The sequence below is a fragment of the Ovis aries genome, chromosome 1, assembly GCF_016772045.2.
Source record: "Ovis aries strain OAR_USU_Benz2616 breed Rambouillet chromosome 1, ARS-UI_Ramb_v3.0, whole genome shotgun sequence".
Lineage (NCBI taxonomy): Eukaryota > Metazoa > Chordata > Mammalia > Artiodactyla > Bovidae > Ovis > Ovis aries.
In genome coordinates, this window is record NC_056054.1 from 123,897,572 (window position 1) to 123,921,988 (window position 24,417).

General features: G+C 44.8%; 1 protein-coding gene across 3 annotated transcripts; it reads left to right on the forward strand.

The window, feature by feature from the left end:
- Positions 1-4,576: 4,576 nt before the first annotated feature.
- MIS18A (MIS18 kinetochore protein A) lies at positions 4,577-18,404 on the forward strand. Of its 3 annotated transcripts, none has more exons than XM_027978380.3 (5): positions 4,577-4,925; positions 8,265-8,331; positions 11,445-11,567; positions 14,211-14,307; positions 14,871-18,404. In XM_027978380.3, exons 1-5 carry the CDS (start codon positions 4,595-4,597, stop codon positions 14,949-14,951), a joined length of 699 nt encoding a protein of 232 aa, XP_027834181.1. In that variant the 5' UTR covers positions 4,577-4,594; the 3' UTR covers positions 14,952-18,404. The 3 variants fall into 3 exon arrangements, with proteins under 3 accessions (XP_027834181.1, XP_042085582.1, XP_060259775.1); XM_042229648.2 differs by lacking the exon at positions 14,871-18,404 and adding an exon at positions 13,230-13,313 and having other exon boundaries at positions 14,211-14,296; XM_060403792.1 differs by lacking the exons at positions 14,211-14,307; positions 14,871-18,404 and adding an exon at positions 13,230-14,192.
- The last annotated feature ends 6,013 nt before the right edge of the window (positions 18,405-24,417 follow it).

Below are 24,417 nucleotides of genomic sequence, written 5' to 3' on the forward strand. Positions count from 1 at the left end.
TAAGCTGCCCTCCCCCTCACCACACACACACAAGAATAGAACCTTATTTTGAATTTTGCTTCCTACTTTGCCCTTAGAACCTCTTTGGTGAGGATGGCCCTCCCAAGACCCTAGGTAGGGACAAAGGTGGTCTGTGGGTGAGCTTCTTTCCCTTTGTCCCTCCAGATCCACTCTCCATCCTGATGTGGATGGATCACCTCAATATGCTTTGCACTTTCTCTATTCCAGTTGGCCCTGGGCAATGGGGAGCTCCAGCAGGGGACTGGAGGGAAGGATGAGAACACGGTCAAGGAGTTTAAATTGCAGTCTCCCTTTGTGGGAGGTCAGCTCCCCTGGCTGCCTCCCTTGATGGGTGGGTAACCCTCTCAAGGTGGCCTGTTCTTCCCACCTCCGCTTTCTCTCCTGCATCCTTGTGGGCTGAGGGAGAGGTGGTGTCAGTTCCGAGGCTATTAACCTGGGTTCCTTCTACCTCTTGAGGTTTTCTCCTGTGTGCACTCTCCATCTTTGTTATCTGTCCCTTTATAAAGAAACCCTCCCCATATTTTTGGAATTTGACTGCCGCACCCTTAGGGAGTAGACAATTTTGCAGCCATCTTTAGCTGAAAACAGAATCTCAATGCTGAACCGACAGTATTCAGTCCAATATATTAACCCGCACTGCAATCTTCACTCCAGGATGAGAGTCACCCTCCTCCCCCAAAGGGGAATGTGCAGGGGGTCCTGCCTCTAGTGGGGAAAGGGCATGGGACCAACTCCTCTCTCTTACCCCTCGTCCACAGTCTGTTGACTCCATTCCTAGACTGAAATGGGGGACAGAGAGGACAGACCAGTCTCACCTGAGCTGATTCTGTCATAACCGGGTTCTGCACCCTCTGGCCCGGCATGGTTAGAACCCATTCTCTCTCCTGGCCCCTCAAGACTGCCAGCACTCCAGTCCCCAGCTGCACAATGCCTGATTGGGACGGTCTCCCCTCTGGCTGGTGCTCCCCTCAGTCCTGGTTCTCCAGGGGGCCTTTCACACGTGGCTGCCCCCTCCTCTCATCCTTTCAGGTGATCTTCCTGGGCAGCACTGAAATTCTGGGCGACCCTCCCATCGGTAAAGTTCGTGTCTAGTTGGCAGTCTGATCTGGCTAACTTTGTTGTGCTCCTTCAAACAGCTCAATGGCTGGATCGTCCCGCCAGCCACTGTGTCTGCAAACCAACAGGGGACCCACAGGCTCTGGGAATGGTTTCCTGAAGTCTCCTCTCAACAAACCGAAACAAGTGGAGAGATACCCTCCACCTCCTCTGTTGGGGGAGAGGACTGGAACTCACAACCCAGCCAGTCTCCAAAGAAACGACTGTGGAGTCATGTCTGTTGCCACTTCCTCCAGCCTCTGATATTCCCTGATGCGGGAGGAGGTTTAAAGGAGGGAGTTAGTTCTCCAATAGCCTCTCTGCAGATGCCTCTGGAGTGAGGGGTGGCAGTGGGGTGTGGGGGTGAGAGAAGCAATTGGTCTCATACACCGGGCAGGTCATCTTTACCTCATCTCGGAGGCTCAGTTTTAACAGACTGTAATGGACTGTTACACATGCTCTTGCTGTTTAGTTGCTAAGTTGTATCCAACTCTTTTGCAATCCCATGGGCTGTAGCCCGCCAGGCTCCTCTGTCCATGGGGACTCTCCAGGCAAGAAGACTGGAGGGGGTTGCCATTCCCCTCTCTAGGGGAGCTTCCAGACCCAGGGATCGAACCCGGGTTTCCTGCATTGCAGGCAGATTCTTTAGCACTGAGCCACCTGGGAATGTAAGTTTTGAACTGCTAATAAAAAGAATCAAAACAAAACAGTTCAAATTGGCTTCCATAATAATTTATTGGTTTGCATAACTGAAAAAATCCAGAAATCAAGTGCTCTGTTTCTCTGTAATTCTCTCAGCTCTGTCCATCTCAGTATTTCTAAGGTGGCTGCCCTACAGCCCCGGTGTGTGCTTCCTTGTTCATATCCAGGGAACAAAGAGGATCTCTCTTCCCTCAACCGCTGAACAAGTCTTGAGATTCACTCTGATTTGACGAAATTTGACTACATAGGCTAAGTTCTTATCCCAAGTCAATCCTACCACTGGGTGAGTACGACGCGCTGATTGTCTTAAGTCTGGGGTAGAAGCCATCCCAGCTCAATCTCTATGGGAGAGAGATGGGTCATCCTGGTTGGGTTAAACCTCTGGGGACCCATTCCTGGAGTTGGTGATGAAGGTAGTGGAGGTGATGACTCTTAGACTCAGCCTTACCCACATGTCCTAGTTGTGTAACTAAGAGAAGGGTGGGAAGGGTTATTCAGGAAGCAACTACACCCACCCAGTCCAAGGTCAGTTTACTTAAGCAACTCTTTTGTCCCAAGGTCATCCTACTCAAGTATCTCTTTGGTCCCTGCATAAAATATGATTTTGTGGGTATCTAAATATTTTGTATTCATAATACAAACATACTCATGACTTTAAAAGGCATTCATTCTGCTTTTCCCTGGAGAAGGGATGGCTACCCACTCCGGTGTTTTTGCTGGCGAATCCCATGGACAGAGGAGCCTAGAGTGGGCTATAGTCAATGGGGTTGCAAAGAGTCGGACAAGACTGAGCGACTAACACTTTTGCTTTGGGATGACTTTGCCACTAGACATGGTCCATTATATTTTGAATGCCCTACAAAAATGTTTTAAACTTTTAAGTCAAAGAAAATACTTTTAATATATTTCTATGTGTATTTTTATAGCAATACAGTTGTAAAGTATTATTATTGTTATTTACTTTTAAAAAGTTTTGGAAAATTTAAATGGAGGCATGGGCCCAGCAAGGCACATGGACTGGTGTCCCTAGGATGAGGAACAAGGTAGACAAGTTCCTAGGACCCGTCAAAGTCATTAGGCAGCCCTGCTCAGCATTCCTTCTTTACTGTGCTATCCCACCACAGTATTTAGTGTTGCTAATAGGAATTGCAGGCATGAAATTAAAAGACGCGTGCCCCTTGGAAGAAAAGCTATGACAAACCTAGACAGCACATTAAAAAGCAGAGGTAATACTTTGCCGATAAAGGTCCGTCTAGTCAAAGCTATGGTTTTTCCAGTAGTCATGTATGGATGTGAGAGTTGGACTATAAAGAAAGCTGACCACTGAAGAATTGATGCTTTTGAACTGCAGTGTTGGAGAAGACTCTTGAGAATCCCTTGGACTGCAAGGAGGTCAAACCAGTCCATCCTAAAGGAAATCAGTTCTGAATATTCATTGGAAGGACTGATACTGAAGCTGAAACTCTAATACTTTGGCCACCTGATGGGAAGAACTGATTCACTGGAAAAAGACCCTGATGCTGGGAAAGATTGCAGGCAGGAGGAGAAGGTGACAACAGAGGATGAGATGGTTGGATGGCATCATCAACTCAATGGACATGAGTCTGAGTAAACTCTGGGAGTTCATGATGGACATGGAAGCCTGGCATGCTGCAGTCCATGGGGTCTCAAAGAGTCGGGCATGACTGAGTGATTGAACTGAACTGAACAGGAACTTAAAGTCTGAATCAAAGAGATTATCCTTTGAACTCCAAGGTTAGTACCCACTTACTTGTACCAGAGATACCGAGCTTGAAAATAGTAGTCCTGGGAAGTCAAGCCTGCCTCCACAAAAGAAGCAGCGGAGGGAAGGCAATTCATTCTATGGGTGAAATAAAAACCTAAAATATTCAAAGCATTTTCTTCTACTTGGAGGCTAATGAACATGGGCACAGTCTGCTAACATATTTTCATGCATATTATATCATGATTCCCATAACAACCCAACTCACTTAATCCACAAAGAATTCGATTCAGGGAAGGCAAGTATAACCTTCAAGTTTCCTACGCAATTATACCTCCAGGAAGGGTAGGTCAGTTCAAGGCTTTTGACTCCAAAGCTTTTGCCTTACTGCTAGTGCCCAGAGGCAATAAAATTGGAAGTCATTTTTTTTTTAAAAATAGTTTATCTGACCATGCAAAGTGGGCAGTGACTTAGGGCACACCCAAAGAGTTCTAAGAGCAGACCAGGGCCTTGGGGGTAACTTTCTTCCCAGACATGCTGCAAGGTTGTCCATAATGTAGGTCCATTCCCCACCAGGCTTTCCCGCCCTAATCTGTGGTGCTTTAAGGTCAGAGGCCGGCTTCGGGGCAGCTGAGGAAGGCTAACCACCCACAAGGGAGGTTTGCTTGATGCATGGGGCCACTGGCTCCCAGATCCAGACAGCAGAGTCACTTCCATGCTTTTTAGCATCACCGCTGCTGCCCACACCGCCTCTCCAGCCTGTCCTTGCAGTGCTAGTCTGAGTGATCTGGGGCCCTCTCCACGGTATTACTAGAGCAATAGCAATCCACAAACGAAACACGCACTGGGGTGCTTTCCCGACCCAGGTGCCTGGACACCGCAGCTAGTCCCTGCCTCCACTTCGAGCATGCGCGCTATCAGGCTGCCCTCCGACCCCGCCTCCCTCAGGCCCCGCCCTTTTGGTCCTCCACCGCCTCGCCCCGCCCCGCGCACGCCCAGGGGCGGTTTTTTTTCCCTCCCGTGATGCTCCGCGGCGCGGGCGATTTGTAGCAAATGGAGGGCTCTTGGTCCCCGGAAGGATGTTCCTCTACAAGCTGTACGTTTGGCCACAGGGGCGAGAGGGAAGACTCCTCTCTGTTAGGCAGGCGGCTCTCGGAAGACTCGAGCCGCCACCAGCTGCTGCAGGAGTGGGCGAACATGTGGAGCTCCGTGAGCGGAGACGCCTCGGTGGCCTGCTCTGAAAGGACGCGGCGCGAGGAGGCTGCGGAGCCTGCGGAGGGGCACAGGCCGCTGGTGTTTCTGTGCTCGCGCTGCCGGCGACCGCTGGGAGACTCGCTGAGCTGGGTGGCGAACCAGGAAGACACCAACTGCATCTTGCTGCGCTGTCAGTTCGGGCTGGGTCGGGTGGTGGGACTTAGGACTAAGGGTTGCCTTCTTCCTGGTGTGCGGCACCTGGGAGGCCCCGGAAGAGGCGGGGGTGTTTTGGAGCAACTCAGGATCTTTAAAAGCAGAAAAATCTTGAGAGGCTGAGCTGTTCCAGAAAACGGGCAGGAGGAGAGTCATCCCTGCATCTTGGGCTTACTCGTGGAAGTCCTTTTCTGGGGTCCCCCATCCCAGAAGAGCAATGGATGAATCAACAACGTCGTGGGCATGACTTAGGGGGAAAAAAAAGTCAACCAACCAGGTTGTAAGCATTTAAGGTGTAGCTACTCTGTATTATTCCTCATAGAAATTAGTGGGCTCTGTTAATCGGTAATGTTGTTAATTGTTTATTTAGGAAATTACGCTTTTCAGCGGCCTGCTTCCTGCAGGGGACGTCAGGATTGATTTTTCAGATCCTAATAGTTGTATCAGCGGACGCCTTTAGTCTGAAATGTTAACAACTTCAGAGTTGACGAATCATAATGCTGTTATAAAAATTGAAGGAGGCTTGCAATAAAAGCACTAACAACCCTCACAAAATTGGAGAGGAAGGAGGATGTGGTAAAAGGGTGAAGGTCAGAGTTGTAGCTTTTAATACTGATTCTACCAGTTACCTGTATGTTTCCCCAGTTTCTTTGTTTTGCTCTTTTCATAGCACTTATTTAGGGAAGTGGTTCACTGAGTTATCACTAAGTTTTCCGAGTTACCACTGATTGGTTTTCTGAGTTAATGTAAAAATGACTGTTCTTTTTGAACTAGTGGTTTTCAAGATTAAATTTCTGCTATATTTGAATTCTGTAAATATTTTTAATGGCAGAAATTCACCACCAATTTATTGACATTTGTGGAAAGTTTTCCTTCCTGGGATGTATTAGGAAGAAAGAAGGAGAGCAGTGTCCACCTGTTACCTGAAACTTTTTGAAGTCTGTTTTCCTTAAGGATGCACTTAACAATAATTGCTGAATCCTTTTCAGTTGTTAAACATAAGCCTAAGAACATACATTTCCCATAGTAATTCATTGAGATTAATCTTTCACATCTATTAAAATCAAACAATGCAGAAGGGTGTAAAAGTAAAAAGGACTTGTCCCCAAATCTTATCCCCGATCCTGACACTCTCAAGGCCCCAGAGTTCAACATGCTTTATTCTCATTCATACATCCAGTTACTCTCCATGCATATATGAGCATGTTTAAACATACATTTTTTTGGAATTCCCTAAACATATAAATTTTCAAAAACACCCTTGGGATAATGTTTATACTGTTAAGCATCCTTACCTTTTTATTCTACATCTATATTCTGAGTATTTTTCCATGTTGGTGCATATAGGCATGATGCTGCTGCTAAGTCACTTCAGTCGTGTCCAACTCTGTGCGACCCCATAGACGGCAGGCCACCAGGCTCCGCCATCCCTGGGATTCTCCAGGCAGGAACACTGGAGTGGGTTGCCATTTCCTTCTCCATGCATGAAAGTGAAGTCACTGAGTTGGGCATAATTCACAGTTTTGGCAGCTGCCTCTTGTACCCCTGCCTCTCGTACCTCACCTGTGTAGGTGATGGCCCTCAACTGCGTGGGTTTGAATCCTGGTCTTCCACTTACTAGCTGTGTCCTGGGGCAAGCTACATAGCCTCTCTCTGCTTCAGTTTTCTCTGTAGACTTGAGGATAATACTTACATGCGGTAATTAGGAGGACTAAGCGAGTTAGTGTGTGTCCTGTGCTAAGAAGAAATAGGAAGTGCCACTTAAGTGACATCCTTAATGGAGATGCTGTTCATCCTCCCAGTCTGCCCCTGTTGATAGAGGTCTAGGTTTTTTCCCAGGGTCGCTGCTTTAGAACCACATGTATATATCTGGGTTGAGATTTTGCCACAGTCCGAGGGCCTTTGTAGGCTGTTATAATTGAGAATCTTAATCTTCATTCTAAAAATGAAAACGAGAGTCTATTTTAGTGAATGCGGCATTTAAGCTGGAGAGTGATAGGACTTAGGTTTTTCTTTGGAGGATGCACTGAAGAGAAGAATAAGCATGGGAGTGGGGAGGTCAGTCCGGGGCCAGCACAGCTGCTCAGGGAGGGGAGGTGGTGGTGGTGTGGGGCTGGACTGAGGGTCATGAGGTAGAACGGACAGGACTTCTCAGAGGAGTGTCTGAAGGGGAGCAGGGTAAGGAGATGATGAGTGTAGGGTGACACCGATTTCTGATCTGAGCGGTGGGCGGGTGGCAGTGGGGTTTACTGAGTTAAGGTAGACTGTAGAGGAGGTGAACTCAAGAGTCTGTTCTGATGTCCTTTCTTCATGTCCCTCCACCTTTGGTATGTCCTGAATTTGGATGCTCTGGGAATGTTTCCTGTTGCTTCTAGGGTTCAGCTGTGACCCCTGTTCAAGTTGTGGTCTAAAAGATTTGGGGCTGGGTTCCTGTGGACCCTCTCTGCTGCTGCTGCTGCTGCTGCTAAGTCGCTTCAGTCATGTCTGACTCTGTGAGACCCCATAGACGGCAGCCCACCAGCCTCCGCCGTCCCTGGGATTCTCCAGGCAAGAACACTGGAGTGGGTTGCCATTTCCTTTTCCAATGTATGAAAGTGAAAAGGGAAAGTGAAGTCACTCAGTCGGTGTCTGACTGTTCGCTACCCCATGGACTGCAGCCTCCCAGGCTCTTCCGCCCTTGGGATTTTCCAGGCAAGAGTACTGAGTAGGTTGCCATTGCCTTCTCTCTGCTGCTTATAGGGAAATGAGCTCTGTATTTGAGACTTGGAAATGTATGCCCAGACTTGTGGCCTGCTGGAGAAGGAAATGGCAGCCCACTCCAGTACTCTTGCCTGGAACATCCCATGGATGGCGGAGCCTGGTAGGCTGCCATCCATGGGGTCGGAAAGAGTCGGACACGACTGAGCAACCTCACTCACTCACTCTGCGGTAATCCCTGTTTCACTGTGTTTGGCGGGTATACTTGATAGTCTGTGATGTGAGGTTCTGATTGTTCCAAGTTTCATCGTCAGTTGAATTTTTTCTTCCCTGATTGTCCTAAATTTTACCATCAATTGAATTTTTTCTTCCTAATTTTATTCATTTTGTTAATTTCAGTGTTTTCTGGGAAGGGAAGGAAATAACTCTTATTCTGCTATGTTTTTCCAGGAGACCCTGTACCCTTAGTTTTAAACCACTGTGTGTGTGTGACTTTTGGGCCTTTGTTTTTTTTCTGGCTTTCTGAGTTCTAAAATTAAAGTTGAATTAGAAGTTCTCTAAATACCTGCATGTGTCTTATATCAAACCACATTAATACTTTGTTGTTACGTCTTTCCAGGTGTTACCTGTAATGTTTCTGTGAATGAGGAACAGATGCTATCCAAACGTAAACATGATAATTGTTGGTGAGTAAAGCTATATCTATATGAGTATGTATGTTTTCATTTTTTTAAATAAAAATATTTGAAAAGATCATCAGCAGTAAAATTTGGGATAAAACTTTTTTCATGGTGTGTGTGTGTGCTTAGTTGCTCAGTCGTGTCTGACTCTTTGCAACCCCAAGGACTATAGCCCTCCAGGCTTCTCTGGAGGAGGATTCCGTGGGGGTTCTCCAGGCAACAGGACTGGAGTGGGTTGCCATGCCCTCCTCCAGAGGAGCTTCCCAAGCCAGGAATCAAACCCAGGTCTCCTGCATTTCAGGTGGATTCTTCACAGTCTGAGCCACTAGGGAAGCCCTTTTTCATGGTGATATCAAATCAGTCATTGTGCATGCTTAGTTACTTCAGTCGTGTCTGACTCTTTGCAAGCCTGTGGGCTGTAGCCCGCCAGGCTCCTCTGTCCATGGGATCCTCCAGGCAAGGATACTGCTGTGGGTTACTGTGTTCTCCTCCAGGGGATCTTGCTGACCCAGGGATCGAGCCCACGTCTCTTACATCTGCTGCATTGGCAGGTGGTTTCCTGAGTGACAGTGGGCGCCTGTAGATTTAAGATGGAAGAGTTTCTAAACTTCTCAAGGCCTGTTCCAACACTTCCATTTTGGGTGTTTGGCTTGGACCAAAATTGAAAATTGAAAATAAAAACAGGAAAAGAAAGTATCTTTATCGTGGAATCTCTGAGCCAAAGAATGCTTTAGATAAATGCTCCCGACTTTTCATGCCGTAGCTCCCATAGATAATGCTGATGCGGCACATGCAGACATGTGGCCCACTGCGGTAAAGACAAGGCTGCACGCCCGGTGGCACAGGGGCTCCAGCTGTCCCAGGCCCTGTTTTATCTCTCCAGGTGTTGAAGGGGTCACTGTCCTGCTCTACCTGCCACCGTCTACTGCAAGCAGCATCCTCAGCACACTAAATGGGAAGCTCTGCTTTGAAGAATTGTTGCCCAAAAGTTGTCTTACTGATGCATGTGAATAAGTGGTACACAAGCAATTCAACAGAAATGAATAATCATATTAAAATTTTATTATTTTTTATTTATTTTAATATTTATCTATTTGGCCCCACAGGGTCTTCATGGTGGCTCTTGGGATCTTTGCTCTTTGGTTGTGGACTCTTTAGTGTGCAAACTCTTAGTTGTGGCACGTGGGATCTAGTTCCTTCATCCCCAAGGGTCAAACCTGGGCCCCCTGCACTGGGGAGCTCAGAGTCTCAGCCGCTATTTTTTTTTTTTTTTTTTTTCAATTTTAAAACATTGGTTTTTCATTTCTAGTAATGTTAGTGTGTCCTACTCAAATAAAGTATAGTTTCATTTAAAAAATTACTCTCTTTAAGGAGAATTTAAAGTCATAATAGGACAGGTGGAGTGCGAATGTAGCAGAAATTGTACTGCTGGCACGCTGGTAGTAGCAATTTGGAAAACCCAGCCTTGGATCATTTCTCCCTTTATTGATGAAGAAAATGAGGCCTGGGGAGGTTTACAGCCTCACCAAGGACATAGGCCGTTAGCAGGAGCTAATGATGGTGCTTTGCTGTCCCTTTGCTTCCTGCAGAGTGTCCTCTACTTCCCAGTTCCAGTCATTCTGATGTCAGCTTACAGCTTTGCTGTCGCGCACTTGATATTTTTCATTACATTGACCCTGAGTTTTTATTTGTTTATTTTAAAAGGAATCTGTATGACTGCTGTGAATGTATCAATTGCTGTTGAGTGAGTGAGTGAGTGAAGTCGCTCAGTTGTGTCTGACTCTTTGCAACCCCATGGACGGTAGCCTACCAGGCTCCACCATCTGTGGGATTTTCCAGGCAAGAATACTGGAGTGGGCTGCCATTTCCTTCTCCAGCTGATCTTCCCAAACCAGAGATTGAACCCGGGTCTCTGGCATTGCAGACAGATGCTTTACCGTCTGAGCCACAAGTCTGCACATGTCGAAAGTAGCTGTGACAATAATTACGGTGGAAACAAATGTTATTAAATTCTAGCTGAGATACCCCCGGCTGGCTGGTTCTGAGCCCGAGTTCTGTCCTCTTACAGTTAAAAGATTTGCAGCTGTGACATACACATTAAAGACCTCTAGCACCAGGCTGAGACTCTTCTGTTCTTCATAATCAAGATTTCTAGAGAACTGAAAAGGGAATCGACTCTTGCTCTGAGTCAGTGTTGTGAGTTCTGCTCGCTTGTATCACCTGAACCCCATCCTTTATGCCAAACTATAGCTCATGGGCCAAGCGCCTGTTTTTATAAACATGTTTTTATTGGAGCGCAGGTCTTTCAGTCATGTGTTATCTGTGGTGGCTACCATGCCACAGTGGTAGAGACAAGTAGTTGCAGTAGACGCCACGTAGCCTGCAAGCCTGAAATACTTGTTCTCTGACTCATCACAGAAAAAAATCTGCCTATCCCTGCCCCAGGGCATTAATGATCCTCGGTGGACAATGTGACATTTAAAGAACATGTACGATCTTTTTGCCTTATTTCAGAATTTTAGTTAATTTTTAATACCAGATTGAGGCGTTTACATTCTAGAAAAGCAGCATCTTCTTAGTATATTCTCATCTTCTTTTTTGTTTTTCTGAATTTTTATTTATTTTTGTCTGTGCTCCGTCTTCATTGCTGTGCATGGGCTTTCTCTAGTTCTGGCGAGCTGGGACTGCTCTGTAGCTGGCGGTGTTCGAGCTTCTCATTGCGGTGGCTTGTTGTGGAGCATGGGCCCTAGGAGCTCGGGCTTTAGCACAGGCTTAGTTGCTCCACGGCATGTGGAATCTTCCTGGGCTAGGGATCGAACCCTTGTCCCCTGCATTGGCAGGTGGATTCTTATCCATTGTACCACCAAGGAAATCCAGCATACTCTCTGCTTTGTCACTTGTGTGCATGCTGTCTGTCACTGGATACTGAAGGCAGTGTGACCTGGAAGTGCTTTCAAATGTAAGCATCTTACTATCTTTTTTTTTTTCCTTTTTATACATAGGACCTAGTAGGGTCAGGGTAACATACTTCAGCAACTTAAACGTTTAGGTGTTTACAGATCTCAACAACGGGGTGTTTGTGGTAACCAGTCACTAAAGGGCGACGTTTCTTGTTGCAGCATCCTGCAGACTTTGTACTGCACAGGTTGTTCGCTCAGCCTCGGCTACCTGTACAGGTGCACACCCAAGGATCTAGACTACAAGAGGGACATGTTCTGCCTTAGTGTTGAAGCCATTGAAAGGTATGTTTGAGGCATACATGAATAGCTCATCGCTGAATTCTCAGAAAGTTGTTTGCAGACAAATTGGTATGAAAATTTGGAGACTAAACATTGTTTGGTTAAAATATGTTTTTAAATAATAATTTCTGACCCTAAAGCAAGTGATTTTTGTTGTTGTTTGGACCTGATTTATTTGCTATTGGAAAAGTCTGTTATGCTAAATTGTAAAAGAAAGCCCTGTGAGAACATTTTGTAGAGTAAAAATTTGCTGTTTTTCTTAATTAAATTTAGTTTAGTAGGATTTTTTTTAAAGCAATTATGTGTATCAATATATTTTGTCCATTTTATTTTTTCCTCTAGTTTTTAGTCTAGTATAATAACTTGAAAAAATAGGAATTTCAGAAATGGTTGGGAAAGAAGTCCCTTTGTTCTGGAAAAGTAGAAATGCAAAGTCCAGCTATTTCCTAGAGGACTGTAAATAACTGCCTGCTGTTTTGAGAGATGCAAGGAAGTACCTTCATTTTTCAAGACTTCTAAAAGGTGTTTGGCGAGAACGTGAATTAGGGTCTGATGACATATATCTTACTGACCCTTTAGTTCATTAACCTTTTAAAATTGGAAACAAAATTAATTGACCCCAATGTCTTTTCACTTATCCTGGAAATGATGTAACTCTCAAGACTTTAGAGATTGTTGTTTAGTAGCTCAGTCGTGTCCAACTCTTTATTAGCTCATAAACTGTAGCCTTCCAGGCTCTTTTGTCCATGAGATTCTCCAAGCAAGAATACTGGAGTGGGTTGCCATTTCCTTCTCCAGGGGATCTTCCTGACCCAGGGATCGAACCCGTATCTCCTGCATTGGTGGGTGGGTTCTTACCGCTGAGCCACCAGTTAGGTTTTCTTAGAGATGCCTAGGAAACCTTAAATATCAAGAAAGAAGGACAAAAGTGCCTACACTTTCATTACTTGAAGTATGTTGTCACTTTGTTGAATTTCTTAGATTTTCTCTTTAAAAAAATTTAGAATAGTGTTCTTTTTATTATAATTTTTCATTTAATTATTTTTTGATTACTACAGTTTTACCACCATCTTTGAAACTAGACAAGTTTGGATCAAAATTGTGAAATCTGCAAACTTTTTACAGCCTTTAACACAAGAGAATAATGTAGCAAGTACTGCTCATTGATGTAAAGCATGCAGGCCCACCTGGGGAGAGATCAGATCTGATTTGGTTTTAATATGTAAATAGAAGACTCATGCCCAAACAACTGCTCCCTTAATCTCCATGGGAATTTTACCAAGACTTGTGGAAATTATGTGGGGGAGAGGACAAGTATGAACGACATAAAATCTTAAACAAGTATGGTTGGCACAGAACTTTAAAAACGATCCATGTCTGTATTTCTGCACAGAGGATCCTAGTATCGAAGCTGTTCTTTCCCCAATAGTTGAATTTAAGGAAAAGTTACCTCATAGGGCAGAATTTAAATGACAGGGAACCAGGTGTGTTTTAGAAATGGATGCTGTCCGTAATGTTTATTTACAGCATTATAAATTAATCAGTGCCATTTAATTTTCCCCATCTCATTTTTCTTTTCTAAATAAGATATTAACTGCCTTCTGTAATTTTTCCTTTGATGACATTTTTTAGAAATTTAATCAATTAATCTTGGGTTTCCAACAGAAGACTGTTTATATTTAACAGAAGTGACGTACTGAAGTTGTTACACGTGGTGAAAGACTTCTAAAGAAATACAAACGAATGAAGGTTTTTATGTTTTGTTTTTTTCTTGAGAAATAACAGCACCTTCTCCACTGTTGAGATTTATTTGGTTGCCAGAGCTGGGCTTGTTTTCTTCCATTGCTAGGCCAGTTATATTTTCAAATTGTAGCATGTCATCTGGAGAAGGTGATGGCACCCCACTCCAGGACTCTTGCCTGGAAAATCCCATGGATGGAGGAGCCTGGTGGGCTGCAGTCCATGGGGTTGCTAAGAGTCGGACACGACTTCACGACTTCACTTTCATTTTCAGTTTCATGCATTGGAGAAGGAAATGGCAACCCACTCCAGTGTTCGTGCCTGGAGAATCCCAGGGACGGGGGAGCGTGGTAGGCTGCCGTCTGTGGGGTCTCACAGAGTCAGACATGACTGAAGCGACTTTGCAGCAGCAGCAGCATGTCATCACCTCAGAGAGCAGAGCAAAACATGAGTTATAAAATAACTGTTGAAGTTGCCGAAATCTAGGTAATCAACAATTGATGCTACAGATTACATACTAAAAGTCAAAACTTGAAAATACACAAAAACTTGAAAATGCACATGTTCTTGAAAAGTTACATAAAACAGTGGCTTCTTCAGGATCTTTTAAAACTTCAAAATGTTACTGTTGTACCACCCAGCTTACTAAAGAGCCAGTTTTATTCCCAATAATGAAATATAGCATTGAGAAATATGTAGAGTTCTTGGACAAAGCTGTTATGGAGAATAACATGATTTCATGTAGTTCAGCTTCCTATGTAGGTTTCTATTAACAAAAGTAATTGTTTTATGTGTTTACTCGGTACTAATATATACTTCAATATACTTTGAGTTTTAATGTTATCAATATAAACTTTATATTTACTCCCTTCTCATATTTTAACTTTGTATTGTACTGTACTTCAGTTATGTTTTAGGGTCATCTGAAAAGCAAATTGTGTCAGAAGACAAAGAGCTTTTTAATCTTGAAAGTAGAGTTGAAATAGAAAAATCTCTAAAGGAGGTAATTTTGTTCTGCACTTTTTGTATCTTTGTATAAACAACTTCCAGTCAATGACCAAGTGCTGCTCCATGAATAATTCTTAATTGTGTCTTCTCTTTTGATCTTAGCATTCATGGTGAGAGAGTGCTTATTTTATTTCAGTTGTTAGTAAAGTTGATTTACTGGGAACCAAACTACAAATTAAGCCAAAACTTTATGGAAAAAATTATAAAGACGTTCCATGCTAAATCAAAGCAGTATGTATTCTAAAACTATTAAAATAGAAATATATCTTTAAATCAGTATTTGATTTAATTTTCATGGTGAAAACAGCCTTGTTTTTGAATGTTAACATCCTGTCACAGGCAAGATAGTGGTGAATAAATGTAAAAGCTATGGATCAGAGGTTGAGAGCTGCTATTAATAGGCTTATGTCTTATTTAAATAGAATTCCATTAAATAAACACAGATATATATAATGTATAACATAGCAGCAATTATATTAATGATCAACATTTAAATCATATTTAACCATGTATGATTTTAATCATATGTATTTTTTTCTATTTTTTTCCATTTGATAGATGGAAGATGTTTTGAAAGCCTTGCAAACAAAGCTTTGGGAAGTCGAATCAAAACTGTCCTTTACCAGTTGTAAAAGCTGAATTGGTTCCAAGGCCCACATTCTGCAGGCCTCTGCTGATGGAGAGTTCTTTCATATGTAGCAATTCTTGTTATAATATACTTCACTTAGAACTGAAAGAGTTGGAAACAGTCATGTACATTGTATCCTCTTGTACTGACCGGCTGGTCACGTGAGAAGAACTGGAGAACTTTTCTGGCTGTGTTTGATGGTAAAGAGGTGATTGTTTCCTAAACTCCAGTTTTAAAGTCATGATAATTGCTGGAATTTAAGAGTTGTTGTTTTGATAACAAACTGCTATAATTTTTTGAATGGTTTTCTCCTCTGTATCGATTCGTTATTTTTTATTTCCTATTTTTTAACTATTTTTCACTTTTAATAGTTTGGGCATTGTTTAATATCGAGTGCTTGGAAAATCTTAGAGGTGTTTCCATCTACTGTGTGGTTGAATCTTCTTTGAAAACTAATGAATATAGCTTTCTGGAGAAACTGGTCAGTTGAATTATTTGTCAATACTCTGAAACCTTGCACAAGAGTAGATTAGCTTGTATTCTGTTGGTGGTTGGATTCCGTCTGGTCCTGTTTATTTACTCCTGTGTGCTTGCTTAGCCGCTCAGTCGTGTCGGACTTTGCAGCCCTGTGGACGGTAGCCCTCCAGGCTGCTCTGTCCATGGGGTTTTACAGGCAAGATTGCTGGAGCAGGGTGCCGTTTCCTTCTCCAGGAATCAAACCTGTCTGCTGCATTGCAGGGAGATGCTTTACCTGCTGAGCCGTCAGGGAAGCCCTTGTTAACTACCGTATGCCCCGTAATCTGGCAGCATAGTCACCAAGGAGAGCAGTAATCATTCCCAAGGGTGGGATTCTGGGAGAACTTTCAGTTTTCATAATGTAAGACTTCTAGTAAGCGCTTGTTATTTTTATAATGAGGGGGAAAATAAAGATGAAAGCAAAGTGCTTTACAATTGATTTTTATGAAACAGTTGTTTAAATGAGCTCAGAAATCCTGCTGTCATTAAATACCACACATTTACTGGGCATGGCAGGGTAAGGGGTCCTGGTCAGGACTCTAAAGGTAACCCCAAATTCCCCCAGCTCCTACTCTGTTTTTGAGTATAAATGAGGCCACCTAACATTAGTATTCAGCGTGTTTGAGTAACTTAACTCAATTTCTGCTCAGAACCTCCCCAGTTGTTTCTGAGAATACCTCAAGTTGTCATGGCAAAAGGTCCTAAGTCAGATTGACTTGATCGTTGATCATTCACAATTGCTAAGTTCTTTTTGAGAGATTGTCTGCAGTCTCTAATCGTCTGAAGTTAGTGAGCTGTCCAGGTCTCTTCTCAACACCTGCTGGCAATAGTCATCCTGCCTCAGTAAGCTTGATGCGGTCCCCAGGGTCTGTCATTGTAGGTGTTTCGGTGGCGCTTGTGTGAAAGTTCATTTAGAACAGATAGAAGAGTTATTTTAACCGAGAGATTCAGCTGACTTTCTAGTCGGCACGGGTGACTGTTCTCCACTCACTTTCAGGGACATTCCAGTTTGGCTCCTTAATTCCTTTTACCCTGTTCATCCTGGGCTACAATTTCTAGCCAATCCATACACCTTGAAAACGACTCATTTCTCCAATGCAAAGTGATTTCTAATATCCAGCAGTGCTAACCAAGCCTCTCTTGTGGTTCAGGAAATAAACAGCCCAAGTGCCTTTGTGGCAGTTTGGGCCTTTGGTTAGCATTTCCCTGTACACTCTGTGTGTTTGGAGTTTTATTTCCAGTGAGGGTCCTTCAGACGAAGTTAGCTTAAACCATGTGGGTGGAGAGCTCACACACAGTTATCACACAGTCTTTGTTGAAGCATCTGAAAGCAAATCCCAGGAAACAGCCGTGTCTCCGTGTAAGGCACAGTCTGTGTCTCTGGCCTCTGTGATGTTGCTGAAAGAGTGGGCTTACTATCACCGTGGGGAAGAGAGCTCTGAGGCTCCCACACTGCCTACTCGACGGGTCCATGTGGGACAGCCTCGTCCTCCGCAGGCTGCCCTGTGGCGCTTTGGAGGAGGGCCCGTCCTCACACTCTGGGTCAGCCTCTGCTGAAACCAACCACCCATTTCTCTGAAGCCTAGTGACTTCAGACTTATAGACTTTTTAGGCTCTGCCTGAGGGCTCATTGGTGTGCTGTTTGTTTGACTTGCCCTATGTAGCCACATACTAAAATTGACAATCAGGCCTGGTTCCTACTCCTTGTGACTGTGTGCTATTGTTTCTGGTTACCATTGCCCATGAGCAGGAGTGAGGATCCTGGAGCAAGAAGCATTCCAGCCTGAACTGTACAGGACCCCATCAAAGAGACTTCAGATAGGATCTAACCAGAATTTGTTTCTTCAGCCAATCCTCGTGAAAGGGTGCTCCCCAGTTCTTTAGGGAGAACCTCTGGAAACTAGTATAGAGCCTATTTATAGACTGTTGTGAATGCATGTGTATAGAACATGGTCTTCATCCCAGAGTGTGGGTTCTGCTCTTCTCAGCAAGCTCTCCTGTTATGTTCACAAGTTTCCAATCTTACGAGGCTGCGATGGCTATTGCTTGTGTAGGATCGATGTCTAGACGGAGTATGTCCTACCTGGGTGATTCTAGTCAGGCTTGGGGCATTAAAAATGGGCAAAATGAGAGTGCCTTCTTGCAGAGTTGGGTCTAGGTGTTCAGTAGGAACTACTTGAGAGGAGCCATGATGAGCAACGTGATGAGCTTTTGAGGGAATCTTGGGGGTGGTCAACCCCTGGCCAGAGTCCCCCGCTTCAACTGCTCTATTAGCCTTGTGACCTGGGGCAAGTCTTTTATCCATTTTGAGCCTCTGTTTTCTTATCTGTAGAATGAGCTATGATAACCTGCTTTTCTTGCGTCACAGATAAAGTAATGCTTATGATGGTACTTTGAAAGCAGTAAAGCATCACAAAAATAAATGACAAAGGTGTAGCCTTGTTTAATTTGATCTGATTCAGTGTTCTCCTCAGTCTTACTTCTAGTCTGATTGTTTGGATGTCCTGGTGCCTCAGAGGCAAAGAATCTGCCTGCAATGCAGGAGATCCGCGTTTGACCCCTGGGTCGGGAAGATCCCCTGGAGAAGGGAATGTCCACCCACTCCAGTGTTCATGCCTGGAGAATTCCACAGACAGAGGAGCCTGGTGGGCTGCAGCCCATGGGGATCGGAAAGAGTCAGACGCAACTGAGCAACTAATTCAAAAGAAAAAAAAATCTGAACCACCATATTTAAAATAAATACAGTGACACTGGATTAAGTTCATCCTCTAATTACAAACACACGAACACTGTAGAAAGTCTGAAAAGTGAACGAAGCACAAAGAGCAAAATAAAACCCACACGCAATTTCACCACTGCTTTGTGGAGCTACATTCCTGTTGTCATTTTATGTACAAATTTAGAATTGTTCAGGACATACTGTTTTTACTAAAAATATTTCATAAACATTTCTGCGTCATTAAACGTTCTTTTGTAACCCGATTTTTAATGACTACCTAGGATGAAGCATCTATTTTCAAACTTGTTTAAATGTGATCCTTTGGTGTGAAATTCGTACTTTGAACTCTGGGAGATGGTGATGAACAGGGATGCCTGGCATGCTGCGATTCATGGGGTCGCAAAGAGTCGGACACGACTGAGCGACTGAACTGAACTGAACACCTTAGTTTACTTGTCAAATAGGAGAGAGGCATGAAAGAAGTCTTCATCCAGCCGTCTCTTTGTCTAACTGCAGGGTGCACAGGAGCAGCCAGCCAATGGTTAAAATTTCAGGAATTTGTGAACTGGCTGTTCAATCCTTGGCAATTTCAAACTGGCCAGGATTAGGAGCACAGATGCAAGCAAGAGGAACACTCCAAGTATTGGGAATGAGCAGGACCAAAGGTGACAAGATCCCTAAAATTTAGTCTTTTGAGAATTAGCAATGAAATCAAAACACACACCGTCGTGGGGACTATCCCTCCAAGATCCTGACTTCCTAGTCTTCTTGACTCAGGTCTACACTGCCAGAGGAAAGCAGGGTGTGGACAGTGAGCCCAGATAAATTCTGGCCCCTGGCAGGTTCTGATTCCATGCACCCAGGTGGCACTAGTTGTAAAGAGCCCTCCTGCCAGTGGAAGAGATGTTGGAGAGGTGGGTTCAGCCCCTGGGTGGGGAAGATCCCCTGGAGAAGGAAATGGCCACCCACTCCAGTATTCTTTCCTGGAGAAGCCACGGAGAGAGGAGCTTGGCAGGCCACAGTCCGTGGGGTCACAAAGACTCAGATAATATTGCATGTAGGAGTATTTATACCAGAGAAATCTGCAATTGCTAAAAGGCAGGATTAGTTCCAGAGAGCTGCTTTCCCGAAATATTACTGTATATTTTGAACCTCCCTCTCTACTGTTTGACTTGAAGTTTGAGAAGAGAATTGACTTCTGTATTCAGCACTTGGAAGACCAAGTCCTGAGAGTTCTTCATCTAATAAATATTAAATGAAACACTATCTTCTGGACGTTAGTGATTGGACTGTCAAGGTCTTCGCCTCTTCCGAGGAAAAAAGCAAAATACCTTAAGTGACTTAAGATGACATATAAATGGTGACTGTTACACACATCTGTTTTTGTTCTTCCTGAATTTAGATAAATAACTGGACAGTTGCTTGCCTGTGAACAAGCAGAGGTAGTTCATCTGCAATCACTTTTGAACTGAGGGACAACATTTACTGTTTAGCCCAGACATGTTCTGGATACCGATGGTTAATTTTGTTTAGTGAGAACTAAGTTCCGTCTGGAGGATGTTTTATTATCCAGGCCTCTGTTCACGATGGTCCAAGTGCAGTCAAGGCCAATCTGCATAACTGTAGTCTCTTTGGAGTGTTTACACTTGTCTAAAATCTTGTTCTACTAATCTGGGAGGCAGTGTGAAGTGAGGGGATCTGAGGAAGTGATGTACTGGAGTCTGGAGTTTTATTGGCCCAAATGTGATTTCAAAGAGAACTGGCCTCATTTCATTCAGAATTAGCTCCTACTGACCTCTGGGAGCTTGACAGAATTAAATTAACTCTGTAACTTTTTCCCCCTAAACAATTACTACCGTGGTTTCTAGATCCTCTATTTAATTTTATGGCAGAGAGATGGACAAAGGAATCTCTCAAGGGTCCTTTCAACCTTATAACTCATGTAAGCTGAAAGGAAATCAGAAATAAACGAGAGAAATGAGAATCCAGGAGCTGACTTGGAAGACTTGAGGGTAATTTTGTTCTTTTTAACACTTTCACCTTCCTGTCTCGGGAGCTGCAAGCTTCTAATTTTGAAGACTTGAGAATCAGAAATTGCGGAAAAGTAAATGGGGTTCCCTGGTAGCTCAGCAGTAAAGAACCCACCTGCCAATGCAGGAGATGAGGGTTTGATCCCTGGGTCAGGAAGATCCCCTGGAGAAGGGCATGGCAACCCACTCCAGTCTTCTTGCCTGGAGAGTCCCATGGACAGAGGAGTCTGGTGGGCTACGGTTCATGGGGTTGCAAAGAGTCAGACACGACTGAGCGACTGAACAACCACAAGATGTGTGTTTGATTGAATAACATTTTCCAAAGCAAATGCAAGAGTGTTGTGATTTTGAAGAGAAAACTTATGAAGCCATCAAGCACATTGGTCTCGCAGGGGCTGGGTAACCTTTTTGTTCTTAGCATTAAGTAATCATTTACTGTGTAATCATTTGCCGTGCTTGAAGCTCCACCTAGCTTGTCTCGCTCCACCTAGCTTGTCTCGCTCCATCCTCAGAAAACCATCTCTCATGGAAAGCCTTCTTCCCCTTTTACAGATGCAGAAGCTGAGACTCACGGAAGTTAAATGGATTCACCTGCTCAGCTGGTGAACGGAGCCAAGGGTTTTCCTTCTGTGCACTGCTGTCTCCTTTCTACACTGAGTGCATTTGGCGGGGTGGGGGTGGGGGGTGGGGTGGGGGTGCTTCCTTGCTTCTTAGCAGAAAACCACGTGAAAGGAAGCTGTGAAGTCCGAGTGTCCAGAGATGTTGAGGAGTCATGAGCTTCTCCGGACTTGCCTGGTGGTCCAGTGATTAGGACTCCGCCCTTCAATGCAGGAGACACAGGTTTGATCCCTGGCCGCGGGACTAGATCCTACATGCTGCTCAGTGCAGCCAAATAAATAAGTTTTTAAAAAGTCATGAGCTCCCCACCCCCAATTTTTTTTTTCTATAATTAAAGCGGATTGAGCCCCCTTGACATGAGTTCCCTTCCCTTTCTTCATCCCTGTTTTGAGATGCTCTGGCTGCCGTATCTCCCGGCCTCTTCCCTCCTCAGCCCAGAGCTGCCGGCTGGCCTGTTTCAAGCTCTCAGCTCTCCAGGTAATTCTGAGTCTCCCTTGCAACCACCTCCCGTGTGCTGTTGATTCTACTTTACTGCACTTAGCACCATGAGCATACTTTACCCTTGTGTGTTTAATGGCTGCCTCTCTATGGGAGAGGGCACGAGGGCAGCAGTTTTATCCATCTTTCCCCTTGTGCTGCAGAAATGCAGACTCATGGAAAATGCTCATTCGACAGGTCAGTGGAGTGAGTGAATGCCGCGGCATCACGTGGCTATTTCCCCACATCTTCAGCCTTGGCTCACCCTCTCGAGCGTGCTTAGGTCTCTTCTTGGTGACAGTCGTCCCTGGGCCTGACCTACCTGGAACTGTATCCACTCCGCCTGCTGTGCCCTTCCACTCTGGGCATTACTGAATCCGCTCTCTTGAAGGCCACCGAGGAGTTGCAGTGAAGTGGCACTGTCTGAAACCCCTAAGGCTTCCAATAATTTAAAACTGTCCTCCCCTTTAAAGTTCTCTTTCCAACTGATGAAAGAGGCAGGGGTGCGATGCCATGAGGGATTTGCTGTAAAATATTTCAGTAAGGTAACTATACAGCAAGAGGGCACGTGGGCATAGCTTGGTCACTGATCACCTTTAAATGGTGATTAGTGTGTGATTAGTCGCTCAGTCGCAACCAATACTTTGCGACACTATGGGCCGTAGCCCACCAGGCTTCTCTGTCCATGGGATTCTCCAGGCAAGAAGACTGGAGTGGGTTGCCATGCCCTCCTCCAGGGGATCTTCCCAACCTGGGTCTCCCGCATTGCAGGCAGATTCTTTACCAGCTGAGCCACCAGGAAATATGTGCATTGAGTGGGTATTGGGCTTCTTTATGTCTTTATTTGGGGGTGTGTGTGTGTGGATGTTTTTGTCAGACCAAAAGCCAAACCCACATCCTTAATGGCATCTGACCCTCCTCCCTGCTACCCTTCCTGGTGGCTCTCCTTCCTCCCGCCTCCCCTCCTTCTGCCCGTGACCTTGTTTCTCTCTCCCGCCTTTCTCAGATGCTTCCTGGCCTGCCATGACTTCAGTGACTGGCGCTGGGTCTCTGACTCACTCTTACAGTCCTAAGCTGTCTCCCCAGATGCACCCAGTTCTGAATTCCCGAGCACCTGCAGCCCTATGGCCCCCGCTTATGTCCTCTAGGCGCATGCCGAGTGTCTCCTCTGATGGATGCAGATGGTTTCCTCTCAAAGCCCCCCTGCACACCTCTGTTCCCTGCCTCTGCCTCCTGAGTTCTCAGTGACATTGTCCTTCTTGTGTCTTGGCCGCAAAACGCCAGAGGCCCGTGACCTCTTCCCCATTTTTTGCCTCGCCTCCAATCATCAGGTCCCCTGTCTTCCTTCCCAAAGCCTCTTCTTTCCTTTCCCTGCCCATTTCTTCCTTGCCATTTATCCTTGTTCAGGCTTGTTTCTTGCCTGAGTTATTGCTTAGTTGGGCTTCCTACTTTAATTTTCACCCCTCGATCCAGTGAACGCAACATTGTCAAATGAATCTTCTCCTGTTTTGCATTTCCCCAAAGCACAAGCGGAACACAGCTCTCTCTCTTCTTTTTTTGGTTCTTTTTATTTTTTATTTCAGTTCAGTTCAGTTCAGTCGCTCAGTCGTGTCCGACTCTTTGCGACCCCATGAATCGCAGCATGCCAGGCCTCCCTGTCCATCACCGTCTCCCGGAGTTCACTCAGACTCACGTCCATCAAGTCCGTGATGCCATCCAGCCATCTCATCCTCTGTCGTCCCCTTCTCCTGCCCCCAATCCCTTCCAGCATCAGAGTCTTTTCCGATGAGTCAACTCTTCGCATGAGGTGGCCAAAGTACTGGAGCTTCAGCTTTAGCATCATTCCTTCCAAAGAAATCCTAGGGCTGATCTCTTTCAGAATGGACTGGTTGGATCTCTGCAGTCCAAGGGACCCTCAAGAGTCTTCTCCAACACCACAGTTCAAACGCATCAATTCTTCGGTGCTCAGCCTTCTTCACAGTCCAACTCTCACATCCATACATGACCACAGGAAAAACCATAGCCTTGACTAGATGGACCTGAGTTGGCAAAGTTATCTCTCTGCTTTTGAATATACTATCTAGATTGGTTGTAACTTTTCTTCCAAGGAGTAAGCGTCTTTTAATTTCATGGCTGCAGCCACCATCTGCAGTGATTTTGGAGCCCAAAAAGATAAAGTCTGACACTGTTTCCACTGTTTCCCCATCTATTTCCCATGAAGTAATGGGACCAGATGCCATGATCTTCGTTTTCTGAATGTTGAACTTTAGGCCAACTTTTTCACTCTCCTCTTTCACTTTCATCAAGAGGCTTTTTAGCTCCTCTTCACTTTCTGCCATAAGGGTGGTGTCATCTGCATATCTGAGGTTATTGATAGTTCTTCCGGCAATCTTGATTCCAGCTTGTGTTTCTTCCAGTCCAGCGTTTCTCATGATGTACTCTGCATAGAAGTTAAATAAGCAGGGTGACAATATGCAGCCGTGATGTACTCCTTTTTCTAGTTGGAACCAGCCTGTTGTTCCATGTCCAGTTCTAACTGTTGCTTCCTGACCTGCATACAGATTTCTCAAGAGGCAGGTAAGGTGGACCTGACATTCCAGGTTCCTATGCAATATTGCTCTTTACAGCATCAGACCTTGCTTCTATCACCAGGCACATCCACAACTGGGTATTGTTTTTGCTTTGGCTACATCCCTTCATTCTTTCTGGAGTTATTTCTCCACTGATCTCCAGTAGCCTATTGGGCACCTACTGTCCTGGGGAGTTCCTCTTTTGGTATCCTATCATTTTGGCTGTTCATACTGTTCATGGGGTTCTCAAGGCAAGAATACTGAAGTGGCTTGCCATTCCCTTCTCCAGTGGACCACATTCTGTCAGACCTCTCCACCATGACCCACCCGTCTTGGGTTGCCACGTGGACATGGCTTGGTTTCGTTGAGTTAGACAAGGCTGTGGTCCTAGTGTGATTAGATTGACTATTTTTATTATTTTATTATTATTATTATTTTTTTTTACTTTACAATATTGTATTGGTTTTGCCATACATCAACATGAATCCGCCACGGGTGTACACGGAAACACAGCTCTCTTAATCTGAGACTCCACGTCCCCTGATCT

Coding starts and splice junctions, on each gene's coding strand:
- MIS18A (XM_027978380.3), top strand. CDS start 4,595: ATGGAGGGCTCTTGGTCCCCGGAAGGATGTTCCTCTACAAGCTGTACG. Junction 11,568..14,210: donor AGTGTTGAAGCCATTGAAAG/GTATGTTTGAGG, acceptor ACTGTACTTCAG/TTATGTTTTAGGGTCATCTG. Junction 14,308..14,870: donor TAGAAAAATCTCTAAAGGAG/GTAATTTTGTTC, acceptor TCCATTTGATAG/ATGGAAGATGTTTTGAAAGC.